This window comes from Candida tropicalis (assembly GCF_000006335.3).
Source record: "Candida tropicalis MYA-3404 genomic scaffold supercont3.2, whole genome shotgun sequence".
Classification (NCBI taxonomy): Eukaryota; Fungi; Ascomycota; class Pichiomycetes; order Serinales; family Debaryomycetaceae; genus Candida; species Candida tropicalis.
The window spans coordinates 1,716,337-1,733,855 of NW_003020049.1; the positions used below are offsets into that span (position 1 = coordinate 1,716,337).

General features: G+C 31.8%; 14 protein-coding genes across 14 annotated transcripts; 8 read left to right on the top strand and 6 right to left on the bottom strand. All coding sequences in view use genetic code 12, as the record gives it.

Annotated features, from left to right (window-relative positions):
• Positions 1–166: 166 nt before the first annotated feature.
• On the bottom strand, positions 167–1,429 carry TAZ1 (lysophosphatidylcholine acyltransferase; the record flags this gene model as incomplete). The annotated part of the gene is made up of 1 exon (XM_002547521.1): positions 167–1,429. One exon carries the CDS (start codon positions 1,427–1,429, stop codon positions 167–169), a length of 1,263 nt encoding a protein of 420 aa, XP_002547567.1.
• Positions 1,430–1,634: 205 nt separating this feature from the next.
• CTRG_01875 (uncharacterized protein) lies at positions 1,635–2,099 on the bottom strand (the record flags this gene model as incomplete). The annotated part of the gene is made up of 1 exon (XM_002547522.1): positions 1,635–2,099. The coding sequence occupies one exon, from the start codon at positions 2,097–2,099 to the stop codon at positions 1,635–1,637; it is 465 nt and encodes a 154-aa protein (XP_002547568.1).
• A 111-nt stretch (positions 2,100–2,210) lies between these two features.
• Positions 2,211–2,690, top strand: CTRG_01876 (uncharacterized protein; the record flags this gene model as incomplete). The annotated part of the gene is made up of 1 exon (XM_002547523.1): positions 2,211–2,690. One exon carries the CDS (start codon positions 2,211–2,213, stop codon positions 2,688–2,690), a length of 480 nt encoding a protein of 159 aa, XP_002547569.1.
• A 192-nt stretch (positions 2,691–2,882) lies between these two features.
• PES1 (mRNA-binding ribosome synthesis protein) lies at positions 2,883–4,676 on the top strand (the record flags this gene model as incomplete). Its single annotated transcript, XM_002547524.1, has 1 exon — positions 2,883–4,676. The coding sequence occupies one exon, from the start codon at positions 2,883–2,885 to the stop codon at positions 4,674–4,676; it is 1,794 nt and encodes a 597-aa protein (XP_002547570.1).
• Positions 4,677–4,819: 143 nt separating this feature from the next.
• On the top strand, positions 4,820–5,368 carry CTRG_01878 (glutamyl-tRNA(Gln) amidotransferase subunit F; the record flags this gene model as incomplete). The annotated part of the gene is made up of 1 exon (XM_002547525.1): positions 4,820–5,368. The coding sequence occupies one exon, from the start codon at positions 4,820–4,822 to the stop codon at positions 5,366–5,368; it is 549 nt and encodes a 182-aa protein (XP_002547571.1).
• A 15-nt stretch (positions 5,369–5,383) lies between these two features.
• On the bottom strand, positions 5,384–6,577 carry MED18 (Med18p; the record flags this gene model as incomplete). The annotated part of the gene is made up of 1 exon (XM_002547526.1): positions 5,384–6,577. The coding sequence occupies one exon, from the start codon at positions 6,575–6,577 to the stop codon at positions 5,384–5,386; it is 1,194 nt and encodes a 397-aa protein (XP_002547572.1).
• Positions 6,578–6,708: 131 nt separating this feature from the next.
• Positions 6,709–7,018, bottom strand: CTRG_01880 (uncharacterized protein; the record flags this gene model as incomplete). The annotated part of the gene is made up of 2 exons (XM_002547527.1): positions 6,709–6,928; positions 6,996–7,018. 2 exons carry the CDS (start codon positions 7,016–7,018, stop codon positions 6,709–6,711), a joined length of 243 nt encoding a protein of 80 aa, XP_002547573.1.
• A 613-nt stretch (positions 7,019–7,631) lies between these two features.
• Positions 7,632–9,098, top strand: CTRG_01881 (uncharacterized protein; the record flags this gene model as incomplete). The annotated part of the gene is made up of 1 exon (XM_002547528.1): positions 7,632–9,098. One exon carries the CDS (start codon positions 7,632–7,634, stop codon positions 9,096–9,098), a length of 1,467 nt encoding a protein of 488 aa, XP_002547574.1.
• A 287-nt stretch (positions 9,099–9,385) lies between these two features.
• CTRG_01882 (uncharacterized protein) lies at positions 9,386–10,168 on the top strand (the record flags this gene model as incomplete). The annotated part of the gene is made up of 1 exon (XM_002547529.1): positions 9,386–10,168. The coding sequence occupies one exon, from the start codon at positions 9,386–9,388 to the stop codon at positions 10,166–10,168; it is 783 nt and encodes a 260-aa protein (XP_002547575.1).
• Positions 10,169–10,400: 232 nt separating this feature from the next.
• On the bottom strand, positions 10,401–11,051 carry YPT72 (Rab family GTPase; the record flags this gene model as incomplete). The annotated part of the gene is made up of 1 exon (XM_002547530.1): positions 10,401–11,051. The coding sequence occupies one exon, from the start codon at positions 11,049–11,051 to the stop codon at positions 10,401–10,403; it is 651 nt and encodes a 216-aa protein (XP_002547576.1).
• A 977-nt stretch (positions 11,052–12,028) lies between these two features.
• CTRG_01884 (uncharacterized protein) lies at positions 12,029–12,988 on the top strand (the record flags this gene model as incomplete). The annotated part of the gene is made up of 1 exon (XM_002547531.1): positions 12,029–12,988. The coding sequence occupies one exon, from the start codon at positions 12,029–12,031 to the stop codon at positions 12,986–12,988; it is 960 nt and encodes a 319-aa protein (XP_002547577.1).
• A 458-nt stretch (positions 12,989–13,446) lies between these two features.
• PRB1 (Prb1p) lies at positions 13,447–14,859 on the top strand (the record flags this gene model as incomplete). The annotated part of the gene is made up of 1 exon (XM_002547532.1): positions 13,447–14,859. The coding sequence occupies one exon, from the start codon at positions 13,447–13,449 to the stop codon at positions 14,857–14,859; it is 1,413 nt and encodes a 470-aa protein (XP_002547578.1).
• An 89-nt stretch (positions 14,860–14,948) lies between these two features.
• CTRG_01886 (SDR family oxidoreductase) lies at positions 14,949–15,986 on the bottom strand (the record flags this gene model as incomplete). The annotated part of the gene is made up of 1 exon (XM_002547533.1): positions 14,949–15,986. The coding sequence occupies one exon, from the start codon at positions 15,984–15,986 to the stop codon at positions 14,949–14,951; it is 1,038 nt and encodes a 345-aa protein (XP_002547579.1).
• A 743-nt stretch (positions 15,987–16,729) lies between these two features.
• PST1 (Pst1p) lies at positions 16,730–17,320 on the top strand (the record flags this gene model as incomplete). The annotated part of the gene is made up of 1 exon (XM_002547534.1): positions 16,730–17,320. The coding sequence occupies one exon, from the start codon at positions 16,730–16,732 to the stop codon at positions 17,318–17,320; it is 591 nt and encodes a 196-aa protein (XP_002547580.1).
• Positions 17,321–17,519: the final 199 nt, after the last annotated feature.

Consider the following 17,519-nt stretch of genomic DNA (forward strand, 5'->3'; position numbering starts at 1 on the left):
TCAAATCTTTGTTGGGCTCTTCCTACCTGGCTTTCTTTTTAAAGTGCAAAAATTTTTTTTTTCTTTTTTCATCTTTTTCACACGTGATACATGCACGTGAGGAAAATATTTATTGAAGCTATATACAGAGTAATTATAAATAAATTAAAAGAATTTTGAATAAGTATTATGTTTTTTTGACATCATTAGTTTCGTTCATATCATTATCATCATCTGGTCTGTATTCTGGTAAATGGGATTGTAATCTTTTAATAGCCCAATTCTTACCCACAAACTTAACATTTGGTTCACTTAATCCTTCAGTATTTGTGAAAAGTTTCCAAAAATGTGGATCCTTAAATCTTTTATCTTCAGGATCAAACATACCTGTTTGATTTCTAATTTCAACGACTCTTTCTCTAAGATAAGCAGCTAAATCAGATCTTAATTTCTGAGCTTTTTTACCATGCTTTAATTCATCAGAAAGATCAGTTGGATTTGATTTATTTATATATTTCTTGACTAATTTTCTCCATTGTTCTCGATAATCTTCTAAAACTTCATCCTTAATTGGATCTCCAACACAAATATGAATTTCAGCTCCGAAATTAGATGGCAACCATCTTTTAAATCCAACGTCAGATTTATCTTCAGGGGCAACTTTTTCAAAACCAAATGAAAATAATGGAACAACTATTGGGGTTCTAGTACTTTCAAGTATAAGTCTCGAAACCCCCCATTTAAAATATCTCATTGAATTATGATGTGGTTCTTGTAATTGTAATACAAACCCTTCAGGGAAAACATGAAACCATGATGTTTTAGTTCTAATAAATGGGTTTTTTCTTAATAACACATTAGTTGATTCAGGGGTCGGTTTAATAAATTTAACTAAATCAGTACTAGTTCGTGCATCCCCAATATTATTAACTGTTTGTAATAATAAAGGTTTTTCTTCTTCTTTAACTCCTGGTGTGAATTCAAGATCTAAAGTATCATCAGGACTTAATATTCTGATTGCTGCATCTATTGAACCTTGAAATGGGCCCTCACCAAACCTTTTAGTACCCAAGATTTTACCTAGATTGAAAAACCAACTTTGTATAGTAGTACTAAAACAAACATTATGAGCTCCAAATCCCCATCTAATAGTATCAACATCTAAATGATATCTCCAAGGTAATGCAGCATAAAATGCTGGATCATCAACAACGGACATATGATTCATAACTGTTAATAAACTTCTATTTTCTAATCTTGCTTTGGTTAAAGCATAATCTAATTTCTCTATATTATGTAAATATGGTTTATACATAGTATTTAAAACAATTTTCGATCCAGTAATCATGAATAAACAAGTAGCATGTGATGCTAAATTCCATAATGGATGAGTTCTGGGATAATCATTAAGAAAATCATCCCCTCTAGTCAACACATCTTGAAATGACATCTCGTCTTTCTTTCTCGGATAGTAATAACTGTAGACACGTTCTCTTGATTTCGGATTAGTAAAAAAAACAAAGAAGTTGAAAAATTTTTTTTTTTTTTTGGGTTTATACGATTGAGAAGTTTTTTGGGTTTAAATTATTTTTTTTTTGTGGGCGTGATTAATACCACGACAAGTGGTAGCTCATGGGCGAACCACGTTTCTTTGATTAATAATTGATAGTAAAATCTTCAAAACTCAAACGAACATCAGGGGTATCAGTGGTTTCAAGACCTGGAATAAATTTGTTATTGATGTAGTATTCAAAATTTTCAATTGTTATACAATTTTGCATAGATTTAGGACTAAAATCTGGAAAATCATTGAATTTAATTGTTATAACACTATTGGAATTCAAATTGAACATTTCATAAACATTACCAAATAATTCATTATTATGAATTAATAGTTGATATTGTTGATAGGACATTCCACAATCTTGTAATAACCTTTTGATTTCAATTTTGATATTCATGATCATACATAAATTATGTATTTGTAATCGTGTTGGAGAAGTAAGTGACATTGTTGAAAAGCATTTCAGATATAAACATCCATATAAATGTTTCAAGTCAACCAATGATGAATATTTTTTAGATTCTATCGAGGAATCCTTTAATGAAAGTACAAACATTCTAAGTGGCGGGTAATTCCAAAAGAGATGTAAATTGTGTTTCCAATTTTTTTTTTTGGTCCTAGTATTTCTTTTTGCAACAATAACAAATATTCATTTTCAACAAAAACAATGCCAATTGGCAATTCACCAACACTACACGATCAACCAAACAACGTATCATTAACTTACTTAATCATCAATGCAAATATTCACTTCACTGAATCACAAATCTACAAAATTCTCAACTTTGCTTCAGACAACCCATTGCACAACATAGTTTACAATCAACTTATCAAAATAATTCACACAGCGGCAGAAGATTTATTTTACAGCACGCAATTAGATGATTTGAAATTATACCCGTTAACCAATATTCAATACTTAAGTTTTATGATTGCCGATATGTATTCTGAAATTTTCTATATTCCTGTTTGGATAATTGATGAACTTGAAAATGAACAAGCTGAATCGGTATTAATACGTAAGACCACCAATGAAACCATTAGCTGGATACTGAAACGTTGCAGATACAATGAGATGTGGATCATTACTTATTTGTTCAAACAAGAGTTTATCAAGATCGTCCATCATTATCATCATCATCAATAATAAATGGTCGTGCACATCACACCAATAATTTCTCTCTCAGCCAAAATTTTTCTCTCAGTTCAATTTTGTTAGGCAAAGCGATGAGATGGGAATTTTTTTTTTTTTTCATTTTTCCAATCCTTTATCCAAAGTTATATTGTTTTCCTTTTCTTTTATTATATTGAAAAGTAAATAACACTACAGAAAGACATTATGGGTAGAATAAAGAAGAAGGGAACCTCTGGTAATGCTAAGAATTTCATTACCAGAACTCAAGCTATTAAAAAATTACAAGTTTCATTAGCCGATTTCCGTCGTCTTTGTATTTTCAAAGGAATTTATCCAAGAGAACCAAGAAATAAGAAGAAGGCTAATAAAGGATCAACAGCTCCAGTTACTTTCTATTATTCAAAAGATATTCAATATTTATTACATGAACCAGTGTTGGCCAAATTTAGACAACATAAAACTTTTGCTAAAAAATTACAAAAAGCTTTAGGTAGAGGTGAAATTGGAGACGCTTATAGATTAGATAAGCATAGACCAAGATATACTTTGAATCATATTATTAAAGAAAGATATCCTACTTTCAATGATGCATTACGTGATTTGGATGATCCTTTAAATATGTTGTTTTTATTTGCCAATATGCCTTCTACTGATAAAGTTTCCACTAAAATTGTTACTGATGCTGAAAACTTATGTAATCAATGGTTAGCATTTGTTGCTAAAGAAAAATGTTTAAAAAAAGTTTTCGTATCTATTAAAGGGGTTTATTATCAAGCTACCGTTAAAGGTCAAGAAATTAGATGGTTAGTTCCTTATAAATTCCCAACTAATATTCCAACTGATGTTGATTTTAGAATTATGTTGACATTTTTGGAATTTTATTCTACTTTATTACATTTCGTCTTATATAAATTATACAATGAAGCTGGTTTAGTATATCCTCCGACTATTGAAAAATCAATTGGTTTAAGTGGTTATGTATTGGAAGACAAAAATGCTCCATTGAAAAAGAAGGAAGAAAAAAATGACGAAGAAGGTAAAAACTTGTCAGCTAAGGAAATTTCAAAAGCCATTAAGGCCGATAAAGAAGGTGATGTAGAAGAAGAAGAAGAAAAGGACAGTGAAGGTGCTGCTGTTAGTAATGAAGATGTTGAATTAGATGAATTCACCAGCACAAAAGAAGATTCATTATTACAACCATCCAAAAATCAATCACCAACTTCAGAATTATTTTCAAATTTCATCTTTTATATTGGTAGAGAAGTTCCATTAGATATTTTGGAATTTTGTATATTATCATGTGGTGGTAAAGTTATTTCAGAAATTCAAATTGATGAATTAAGAGCCAATGATCCAGAAGCTTTTAAACAATTGAATTTATCCAATATAACTCATCAAATTGTTGATAGACCAAAAATTTTACAAAAAGTCCCTGGTAGAACATATATACAACCACAATGGGTATTTGATTGTATTAACAAACAAGAATTAGTTAACGTTAATGATTATGCCATTGGTGAAACTTTACCACCTCATTTATCTCCATGGGGTGATGCCGGTGGTTATGATCCAAGTAAGGTTATCAAAAAGGCTGAAGGCGAAGAAGAAGATGACGAAGAAGAAGAGGAAGAGGAAGAAGAAGAAGAAGAAATCGAAGTTCAAGAAGGTGATAAAGATCAAGAAGAAGAGGAAGAAGAAGTTGATGAAGATCTTAAAGCACAAAAAGAATTAGAATTAGAAGCTGCTGGTGTTAAATTCTCCGAAGTCAATGAAGAAGATAAGAAGAAGCAAAAGAAAGCTAAAGCTAAACAATCCTCAACTAAACCAGTTGATGAAGAGAAAGAATTGAAGAAGATCATGATGACCAATAAACAAAAGAAATTGTACAACAAGATGCAATACGGTATTGAAAAGAAGGAAACCAGAGAAAGAGAATTAACCAAGAAGAAGAAGCAATTGGAAAAGAAGAAGGAACAATTGAAGAAATTGAACAAATAAAGGTTCTAGCTATATAGTTTGTTAATCAAATATGTGTAAAATAGTCAATATGGGACTTTGTAGGGCGAAACTCGCCATGAAACAACCTTTTGTGGCGGTAGATGAAGAGCTGTCGTCCCTAGTTTAAGGCGAACAAACAAAAAATGTCAAAAAAAAAAGAAAAAAAATTTCAAGAATCAAAAATCTCCACAAGAAGTTATAGATCAACAACCATGTTAAGACACCAGATACGAAGAATAACAACTGCTAATAGACTATTAGATGAATTAAAAACTTCAAAAGATATTGAAAAATTTCTTAATAATTCGACATGGTCAATCAAAGAATTACTACAACAACCTTTAACAAATACAACTACGAAAGAAGTTTCCTCTGATGTGGTTACTAAAATGTTGAAACTTTCAGGATTGAGTGATTCACAAGATATTCAAAATATTAGAAAATCATTAAACCTTCAAATGATGTTTATAAATCATTTATACGATAAACTGGGTAATAATGCTGAGAAGAAAGTGAATGATAATAATTGCATGTTCAGATTACTAGCTAGTGATCATATTCCTCAACGTCCATTGGATCTAGATACGTTAATGGATGAAATAAATAAGTTGGAACCAAGTGAAGAAAAAGGGGAGATTGGATTTGGAATTAAAGATCTACAACGTGATTCATTTGTTATAAACAAGAAGTAGTTTACGTGTATATATTTACTGTCTAACTCGACTATCCATGTACATTCTATCAGGTATTTCTAAAACAAACAAATTTTTAAGAGCATCTTGTAATTTAATCAATTCTTTAACTCCCAGATTGATTAGATCAATTTCTGTAGACTTATTAATATTAATATAAGTTTTAATTTGAAATTGATTTGATTCATCTAATAATTTCAACTTAATACCGTTGGTTGAAACATGAGAATCTGTATCATCTCTAATAAATATCTTGTAAATTTCAATAATTATATCTCCATAAAAGAATCTGATTCCTTTTAACCAATACTGATTTATTACTTCATATCCTAAATCAGAAAGAAACACCAAAAATGAATCTTTTCTTACGACGTATTTTTCTGATTTTGGCTTGTCTGTGTTTGTCATTTCTGACTTTGGCTCGTCTAATTTTGGCCCTTCTGGTTTTGATTCTTCTGTGTTTGGCCCTTCCTTGATAGGTTGTTCCTCTTTAATTTGTTCTTCTTTTGGTGGATCAATCTCCATTATATCTGAATCATCACCATTAGGTTGAGTTTCCTTTGGTACCTCTGTTGTTGTATTTGACTTATGTTCTTCAAGTTTCAATAATGGAACATCATCTACACTGTCATTTGCGTTTGAATTAGTATTGTCTTCTTTTTGTTCTTGTTTCACCTCAGTAGTAGTAGTAGTGTTGTCGTTCTGTTCTTGTTTAATTTCGACGATATCAATATCCATTGCATCATTCTCAACAGGGCTAGATTCAACTTCAACATTAGTATGAGTATGAACCAAAGTACTTTCATAGATTTGTTGTTGAGAACAGCCTTGATTTTTCCCAGCTATTGGAATATCACTAATTTGCAAAGTCCAAACTCTTTCAATTTGATTATCATCACCTGAAAATAATTTCCTTACTATAATATTAGATTCTCCAGTTATTATAGGTTCCAGAATATCAATATCATTCCCATCATCTGCCAAATTTTGTCCTGTCCAGGTCGAGACACATCTCATATAATATTGTTCTATTTGGTTTACTTTCCCTGGTTCAAATTTAGGTTTAAATGCGTATGATGGTTTTGTCAATAATGTATAAGTTGAAATTGATTGCGGCTGACTTAATCCAGTAAGCGCTTGTAGTGTAGAAATGGTTTGTAAATATTTATTATGAGGAATTGATGATACTAAAGACAACTGATGAACCATTGTTGAATTGATAATAACGATTGGTAAAAGTAGTTTGTTGATAGTTTACGTTTACGGACGGAAATGAAAAAAAAAAAAAAAATCATAAAAAAAAAATAAAACACAATAAAATTTATCACGAAATACACGACCTACATATCTTTCTTTGATTCTACCTTTTCATCACCCAATTTGGAAGTATCTTCAGTGAAAGCAACAATTATATAACCAATCAACACAATGTTTGCAACCAATGCAGCTACACCTCCACTAATAATTGAATTGGTGGTGAAATATTGTAGTATGAAGAATGCCAATAATGGGAAAATAACCATTAAAGCGGTGAAAAACATCAATTTTTGAATAACCGATCTTTAATAAAAATAATTGTTAGTAACTTCATTCATTTCTGTTAAAACTCAATACAAATATTACTTACTTTGGAACATCTGGTGCTGGCATGATTGTAGTTAATTCTTTGGTGGTCGGTGGTTGGGTTGTTTGATATTGCCTTGTTGAATTTTCATTATTAGGAAAGTTTTTTTTTTTTCTTTTCTCTTGGTCGTGTCGTGTCGTGGTATCGTTTACGACATTTATATATCACGTGATATGTCGCAGATGTGTCGTCCTTCAACAATGACACATTAACGGAGATTAGATACTTTACATGTAACCATTGGTAAAAACTTGCTATTTATACACTGTTATCATCTCACAGCCCCTAAATGCACATTAATAATCAAATAGTAGTCATACTTGCGGCATTTTCCTCACGTAGGCTCTCTCTCCACACACCCCACACAATAAGAGGCTTTCCAAGTCTTTTTTGTTTTTAGTATTTTGTGGGCGGGCATTTATTTGCAAATTAATTTAGATCTTTTTCATTTAAACATCGCTAAATTGCATAAACATTCCGAAATTTTCACCGATTGGATCAATTATCCCTTGATCTTGGTAATGATATATTCTTGACCATTTTCCCACTTGAATCATTTTTTTTTTTCACTTTTTTTTTATTTACTTCTTCCTTTTCTTCTTCTTCATGTTGTTCAACAATTGTTAAATTAATTAAAAGATGAGAAGGTTTAGTGCTACTGGAACAGAAACCCAGGTTCAAGATAAACAACCACAGAATTCTCCATTTTCTGATATTAATAGCTTACCACCATTACAACCAATTGTATCTGAAGCATTAAGTGATTCGGATCAAGATGTTGGATCTTCTTCTAATTTAATGACAGCTTCAAATCCACCAAGAAATAAATGGAGAATAGTTTCAAGTATTTTATTTAATTTCACAGCTGGATTTAGTGATGCTGCTCCAGGTGCTTTATTACCCCATATTGAAAGTTATTATAATATTAATTATGCCATTACATCTTGTATTTGGGTGAGTAATGCGGTGGGATTTATTTTAATTGCTACAATGTCTCATAAAATTCAACCTTGGCTTGGAAAACAAAATAGTTTACCAATTGGCAATTTTTTAAGTTGTATAATGTATGCAATGGTAGCCAGTGGTACTAAATTTCCTGTTATTGTTGTGGGTTTCTTTTTTGGTGGTTGTGGATTAGCATTAGTTGCGGCACAATGTAATATTTTTTTAAGTAGATTGGATAAGCAAAGTAAGTATCTTGCATATTATCATGGTGGTTATGGAATTGGTGCTACTATTAGTCCTTTAATTGCTACTGGGATGGTTAATAGTGGAGTTCCTTGGAATTACTTTTATTTGATATTGTTAGGAATGATGGCTGCTACTGGTGTAAGTTTATATACTTCATTCCAAAATGCTGATGAAGATTTAAAACCTTGGGATCAAGATGATGTACAAGATTCAAGTGTTGAATTACTGACATTGAATCCATCTGGTCATAGCACTACCACTGTTACACCAGACGATAATCAACCTTCAGAAATGTTATTGGCATTGAAAAATCCAGTTACTTGGTTGATTGCTTTCTTCTGTTTATGTTACCAAGGAGCAGAAGTTTCATTAGCGGGCTGGATTGTCACTTTCTTATTAGACTATCGTCATTCAAATCCAAACAGTACTGGTTATGTTGCTTCTGGTCTCTGGGCCGGATTAACATTAGGAAGATTATTATTAACTCGACCAATTCACAAATATATTGGATTAAGAAGAGGAGTATTTATTGTGTCCGTGTTATCAATAGTATTGGTTATTTTAACATGGGTTATTCCTACGATTATAGTTGAAGCAGTGTTTGTTTCAATTGCTGGTGTTTTCATTGGTCCAAATTATCCATTATTAATTACATTTGCTGCTTTACCGGGGTTAATTCCTAGAAAAATCCAAGTTGTCTCAATAACTATAATGACAGCATTTGGATCAACTGGAGGTGCATTATTCCCGTTCATTGTAGGTGTTTTACTGCAAAAAGTAGGCACTTTTGTTGTTTTACCAGTATTTATTGCATTGTATTCAACTATGGTCTTCCTTTGGATGATGTTACCAAATAGTGAGAGACAAAACAAACAAAACAAATCACAACTTGGATTCTGGGAAAGAATGTGGTAGGGTTGTTGTTGTATAATATAGTATAGTATAGTATAGAATAGAACAAGATCATGTATAGATTTATACGAATAGAATATGTTTTTGCAATCACATTCCTAATTAGGAAATTATTGTCGTGCCGTCTTATTTTTTTTTGTGTGTGTGTCGGACCTGAAAATCTGCTGGCTTTGGGTAAACAAACCAAAGAGAACAGCCACATCGACTTAATTTCACGTTTTACGATGAGGGAAATTTCTCACAATAAGCCATAACATCTCTTTCTTTATAGAGACCAACCTAATTTAAAGATGACTGATATTATTGATAGAGGCGCCAGATTATTTGATGATAACACCACTGAACGTGATTATAACCATGCCACCGATTCAGAATACAAAAAATTCCGAGCTGAAGCTGATCAATTATACAAGAAAAGACAAAAATTAAGTCAACAATCACAACAGGCATTTAAACAAGGAGATAAACAACGAGCTCATGAATTAAGTGAAGAACTGAAACAAATATTACAAAAAGCTGAAGAATATAATCGTAAAGCTGCAGAATATGTTTTCCGTGAAAATAATGAAGATAGTGGACCTGATGAAATTGATTTGCATGGATTATATGTTAAAGAAGCAGAATGGATTTTACAAAGAAGAATATATTATGCTGTTCAAACTAATCAATCACATTTAAATGTTATTGTTGGTAAAGGTTTACATTCAGCTAATGGGGTTGCAAAAATTAAACCTGCAGTTGACGAATTATGTGATGAAGTTGGTTTAAAACATTATATTGATCAGAAAAATACAGGTGTTTTGGTGATTGATTTGAAAGGGGTCAACGTTAACCAACTTCCTAATACTTGGTCTCAAGGTACTTCAAATATCACTAAACCACAACAAGCTTACCAAGGAACCGGTCAACCACAATACCAAAACCATCAACAACAACAACAACAACAACAATACCATGGTAATAACCAACAACATTATCAACAACAACAACAAGGACAACAAGACATTAAAACCGGTAATGGATTGTTTGACTTGGTTCTTAAAGTCTTTTGTGCTTGTATTAATAGTAAGTAGAATTAGTTAATAGAATACTTTTCTTAAAAAAAAAAAATAAAGCGTTTATTATACGAACTTAGATAGAAGTAAGAAATATTCAGTATTGTAGTACATTCATACTTTCACTTCCTTACTTATGAATTAAACAAAACATTTAATAATAATGTAGATACAAAATTAAATAGGAGGAGGTGTATATGTGTATATGTTTTTAGGTGCGTGTGTGTACTGGGGACAAGAATACAAGTATCTAACATCCACATGCACTTGATTCTGAGTCCAAATGGATATTTATTGGATCATTGTAGTCATCATTTGCATCATTACCATTATTTGCATTTAATTCTTCTTGTTGTAAAGCCATCTTGGCAATCACTTCGAATGCAGCTTCAACATTAACTCCATCTTTAGCACTTGTTTCAAATACTGGATAATTGAAACCGCCCAATTGATTATTTGTAATATTGTTTAATTTTTTAGATAAGGAAGGTATTTTCTTTGAGTCGTCAACATCTATTTTATTACCTATTATAATAAATGGGAAATCTTGAGGATTAGAAACATTTGATTGAACTAAAAATTCATCTTTCCAACTAGTTAAATTATTTAAAGATTTTTCATTTGTTACATCAAAACATAATACACAACAATCAGCACCTCTGTAAAATGCCACACCCAAACTTTGGAATCTTTCTTGACCAGCAGTATCCCAGATTTGTAATGCGACTTGTTTATTATTATCAATAGTGATTTCTTTAGTTAAGAAATCAGCACCAATTGTTGCCTTATATTGATGGGAGAATTTGTTATTAACAAACTGTTGCATAAGAGAAGTCTTACCAACTCCTGAATCTCCCAAAATGATAACTTTCAATAATGTTTTCTTTCTTGATGATGACATTTGTAAATTGATGTAGATATTTACTAATGAACTGGTATCGTAGAACAAGTCTGACAACGATTGTTTGTACTTTCGCTTATTGATAGTTGGTAGTTAATGTTTTTTTTTTTTTTTGCTTTTTTGCTTTTGCTTTGCTTTGTTGCGTAAAAGTAGATTCTGTCTTTTTTTTTTTTGGCTATTTCCTGACGATAAAACGACGGGCTTATGTGCAGGATCCCATTAATTTTTGGGCAGGTTCACACGACACATTTTTTCTCTTGTGAAAGAATTGTCGTTGTTATCGGGACGTTATCATTTTCATTTTTTTTTATCTTTTTGAACGAAGTACATAATAAGCATAGGATGTGAATGGCTCATCAGTCTAGTGGAGAGTGGTTTTCTTTTTGGCAGAACGAAAGGAAGGTAAATGAGCTGCATGCAACATAAGAACTTCTAAATAGTTGCTACTACGTCATATTCAAAACAACATGACATGAGTCACGTTTAGCAAATTACTAATTACTACTCAACAAAAATGAAGAACTAGTACAAGAAAATTGTTTGTTGAAATTGAGTGGAACCAAAGTTAAGTATTTCCCGGAAATGTGAAAATCGACACTCCTCTGTCCCACGGGTTAACTACCACCACTACCACCACCACCAAGAACGACAATCGAAAAGATGAAATTTTGTGTGCGGGAAATTTCCTAATGCGGGTAAATGCGTGCATTACGTAATAAATATACCGACAAAAGTCCGGATGATTTGGGTGCTAACCCAACTAAAAACTAAATACTAAAAATAAAAAATTTTAATTGCCACAGTTGACCGTAATTGCCATTATACCGACATACTCCAATTGCTCTAACAATGAAAAATAAAATAAAGCAAGAAAACTATAAATACAATCGATGGTCCTCTACTTTTCTTCTCCTCGAGTTAATTTTCATTTATCCTATTTTTCTATATTTTTTTTTTTATTCTACAATTAACTAACAATGTCTAATTTAACATCTTCTATTCAATTAACTAAACAATCAACTTATAAATTAAATAACGGTCTTCATATTCCCGTTGCTGCTTTCGGTACCTATTTAATTGACAAATCAAAAGCTTCCGATTTGGTATATAAAGCTTTAGAAGATGGTTATCGTCATATCGATACCGCGATTGCTTATCAAAATCAAGGTGAAGTTGCTCAAGGAATTGCAAAATTCTTAAAAGATCACCCAGATGTTAAAAGGGAAGATATTTGGTTTACTACAAAGATCGACAATCCATCTCAAGGTTATGAGGAAACCAAAAGAGCCGTTCAACTAATTTCAAAAGAAGTCAAACCTTTTATTGATTATGTCGATTTGATTTTGATTCATTCTCCAAAAACATCAAAGGAACGTCGTTTAGGCACGTATAAATATTTACAAGAATTGATATTGAACCCAAACAATGAAGTATTAAACTTGAAATCAGTTGGTGTTTCTAATTATGGGGTTGCTCATTTAGAGGAATTATTCAACTGGGATGGATTTTTAATTAAACCAGTTGTTAACCAATTGGAATTACATCCATGGTTGCCTAGATTAGAATTAAGAGAATATTTATATAAACATGATATTTTAGTGGAAGCTTATTCTCCACTTACTCAAGGTTATAAATTAAATGATCCAGAATTATTACAACTCGCGGAGGAATACAAGATTAGCAAGATTGATATTTTACTTAAATGGTCTTATCTTCAAGGGTTTATTGTTTTAGTTAAAACCGATAAACCTGACAGAATTAAACAAAATTTGGATGTGTTACCATGTGGTAAGAGAGATGATGATGAATTACAAGAGAATGTTAATTTAGGTATTGTTGATTTGGACCCTGCAATCATTGAAAAGTTAAATAAACCGGATTCCCATGAAGTGTTGACTTGGGGTGGTGTTGATCCTACATTATACAAAGATGAATAAGTAGATAAATAGAAAAGTTTATATACAAAGTGTGTATACAAAGTGTGTGTGTCATTAATCTACAACAATGACTCATGGGTGGTTATCAGTCGAGGTTACATTATTTCCATGTAGTCGTGTGTGATTGGCCAACAACCATTGTGGTGTTTCGCATTCTCCGTGCCCCTCCTTCTCCTCCTCCTTCTTCTTCTCCCCCTTTCCCTATCCCTTGTTTCGTTGTGTCGTTGTTTCGGCCAGTGCATCACACATTTTTATTTCGCTTCTCTCGTGCGAACTTTGGGCGGAAGCCCCGCTCAATTTCACACGCAAAGTGACGCCCACATACACATACACATACATAGCCACAGCCAGCTGATAACAAAAAAAAGAAGAGTATAAATTGCTATCAATTTCCTTGTTTCAATTTGCCATCTTTAGAACCACTTTTTTTTTTCTTTTATGATAAACAAATACAAATTATGAAAATCACTACTACTTTATCTGTTGCTGCTGTGGCTTCAACAGTATCATCGTTAGTTATCCCAGAGATATCTTCGTTCTTTAGCAATATCAACCAAATATTAATTCCTCAACAGAAGCAAGTTCCTTTAGTTAATCAAGATTATCAAGAATCTACACAGAAACAACAACAGACAGATGATGAATACATCCCTGGTCTTCTTTCTAATCCTTTAAATACCATTATTCCTGATCATTATGTCATTGTGTTGAAAGATGGCTTATCCGAATCTCAAATCTCCCAACACAATAATTGGATTCAAACGGAACATGTTGCTATGATGGCGGTTAATACAAATCAAAAGGGTATGACAAAACCATTGGAATTTTTCCAAATAGATAATTTTGTTAGAGGTTATACTGGATTTTTTACGGAGAATTTGATTGCTAGAATCTTGGAAAATCCGGATGTTAACTTTGTTGAAAAGGATTCCATTTTCCATACTGTTGAATTTGATATTCAAAAGGATGCTACTTGGGGTATTTCTCGTATAAGTCATCGTGAGAATACCAATGATGGTCAATATTTATTTGATGATGATGGTGGTGAAGGTGTCACTGCCTATGTTATTGATACTGGTATTAAAGTTGATCATCCAGATTTTGAACAACGTGCAGAATGGGGTGCATCTATTGCATTCCCAAATATCAAACAAGATTATAATGGTCATGGGACTCATTGTGCTGGTACTATTGGATCAAAAACTTATGGTATTGCTAAGAAGGTTAATCTTGTTGCTGTTGGAGTTATGAATATGTTGGGTGCAGGTTCCACTTCAGATATTATCAAAGGTATTGAATTTGTGGTTAACCAACATCAAAATGATGTTAAATCCAAAAAGAAGGGGTTCAAAGGTTCAACAGTTAATATGTCTATTGGTGGTGGTATTTCTGAAGCTTTAGATTTGGCTGTTAATGCTGGTACTAAAGCTGGTTTGCATATTTCAGTTGCTGCTGGTAATGATAATGCTGATGCCTGTCAATATTCTCCAGCTAGAGCCAGTGGTCCGATTACTATTGGTGCATCTAATGTTCGTGATGAAAAGGCCAGCTTCTCCAATTGGGGTACTTGTGTTGATTTGTTTGCTCCTGGTGAAGATATCACATCAACATTTATTTGGTCAGATACCACTGTTATGTCCGGTACATCAATGGCATCTCCACATATTGCAGGTTTATTGTCCTATTACTTGTCATTACAACCAGATGTTTCTTCTGAATATTACACTCAAGCTATTGATCCACAAACATTAAAAAATAAATTGATTAAATACGGTACTAAAGGGGTTTTAACTGGTTTAGATTCCACTTCACCAAATATTTTAGCATTTAATGGCGCTGGTGGAAATTTGACTGATTTCTGGAATTTATAATAGAAATTATCAAATAATTTAACTACGAGGAGATGAATATAAATATATATATATATATAAATTGTTGTTTACAAAAGATATCTACTTCTCTAAGGTAAGGAATCGCCAAGGATTTGTTGAACAGAATCATGAATACATTCATCAAGATGAATAAAATCAAATCCTAAAATCTTTTTAGTTTTCTCATTATCCCATCTATCTGAATGAATAGGTAATTTACCTGATTCAGGATTTCCTTCAGGTAAAACCAAATCCAACGATTTAAAATCATTTCTAACTATATTAATAATTGCTTGAGAATTATAGGGCCCAGATACTAGAAGTAATCTTTTACCTTTAGCATCATCTTTTTCAAATGCAACAAGATGAGCTTTTGCAACATCTCTAACATCGATGAATGCACCTTTATCATCTGGGACTTTATCATCAGGTTTTAATTTCAATAATTTATTAATTTCTTCAGATGAAGTATTCAATTCTCTTGAAGAAGTAATAGGAAAAGCTTGAGGACCAAAAACAGCAGCTGGATTAACTACAGATAATGAAAAATTAACATTATTTGAATTAATAAAATCCCAAGCTTCTTTTTCAGCAAATTTTTTAGATCCAATATAACCTAAAAATGGATCAGTACAAGATTCTTCAAATGAAATTTTATCCCAACTTTCTTCATTATGAACATCATTTGGATTTGATAATTTACCAAAAGTTTGAACTGCAGCTATTGAAGAAGTAATAACAACTCTTTTAACTTCTGGAGCAAAATTAACAATTGAATTTAATGCATTTTTAGTACCTTCAATTGCAGGTTCTAATAATTCTTTTTTAATATCTTTAGCTTTAAAATGAAATGGTGATGCAGTATGAATAAATACTGAAATATCTTGATTTGATTTTAATGCATTATCAAATGCATCAGGTTTGGAAATATCTGCAACTATTTCATATTTAAAATTTTCTTGATTTGGAATATTGTATTGTTTAAGATTTGATATCAATGAATCTCCTTTGGATTCAGATCGAACTGTTCCAATTACTTTATATCCGTTTTTAAGTAATTCAATAACTATATGTTGAGCAATGAATCCTGTTGCTCCAGTAACGAAAACAGTAGTAGTTGTAGCCATGATTGATGGTTGGTGGTTTAGGAACTTTATTTTCCATTTTCAAGGGTTATTTTAAAATGTTTAAATAAAGTTTTTAGATTGCTGTCAATGGAAGGTTGAAGAATAGTTTACCGGGGACAGAGGGGTCTAATCATATGAATAGAAACACGTGACTTGTTCATTGTTATCAATTTCATATTTCCATAAAAAATGCCAATTTCAAGTTTACATTCTTGCTATTTGATTCTCATATTTCACCCCATCCGCCCTCGGTTATGGTGTATTTCCGGGGGATGGGTCAAGTCGGTTTTAATCAATTTCTTCAAACCTTCATTACATAATTTGGCATAAATAATTAGTACAAAGAAGTGGAGTAATATTGTTGTTGATGGCAAGTTGTTCGTTTAATTTGCTAAATTTCATCGTTGTTGAATAGATGTCAAAATTTATTCGTTTACTTTAGTTACATTATATAAATATTAGTAAAAATTTTGTTATACACATTCTAATTTTGTGTAATTGGTCAATTTTTTTTTTTTTTTTTTTCATTTAAGGAGTTTTTCAACTTTTAGGGGATTCTACCCTGTTAGCAATGCCACAGTATAGCAATGTTAAAAAAAAAAAAAAATGATCTTTCCTTATATCAGTCCGATCAATACAAACGTAGGGATTAAAAAATTGTATAAATATGTCGACAATTTTCTCTTTAAACTCCCAATTCTTTCTATTTCTTTAACCATTACTCTACAACAAATTCAATTACAATGGGAAAAGTTGCTATTATTCTTTACACTTTATATGATCACGTTTATGATTTAGCTTTAGCTGAAGCTGAAGGTATCAAATCAGCAGGTGGTGAAGTTGATCTTTACTTGGTTGGTGAAACTTTATCTGAAGAAGTTTTAGGTAAAATGCATGCTAAACCAAAACCAGATTTACCAACTGCTACTAAAGATACATTAACTGAATATGATGCATTCTTATTTGGTATTCCAACTAGATTTGGTAATTATCCAGAACAATGGAAGAAATTGATTGATCGTACTGGTGGATTATGGGCTCAACAAGCTTTAAGAGGTAAATATTTTGGTGTTTTTGTTTCAACTGGTACTCCAGGTGGTGGACAAGAAACTACCATTATTAATTCTTTAAGTACTTGGATTCATCATGGTCTTGTTTTCGTTCCATTTGGTTATGGTCATCCTGGTATTACCAATTTAGATGAAGTTCATGGTGGTTCTCCATGGGGTGCTGGTACTTTTGCTGGTGCTGATGGTTCTAGAAAAGTTTCTAATTTGGAAAAAGAAATTGCCAATAAACAAGGTCATGATTTCTACAAGACTGTTTATAAATGAACTGCTAATGTTGACATAAAAATTTAGAGATTAGATATCAATAAAAAAAATGAATCCATAGGATGTTAGTATAGTTTGATATTATACGAATAATTGATTTGGACTACTGTGCGCTAACCGCGGCGTAAAAAATATATAAATCGTACCGCTATGTCCCTGTTCTAACCGCGCCGGATATTTTTTCCCCAACCACGACTTT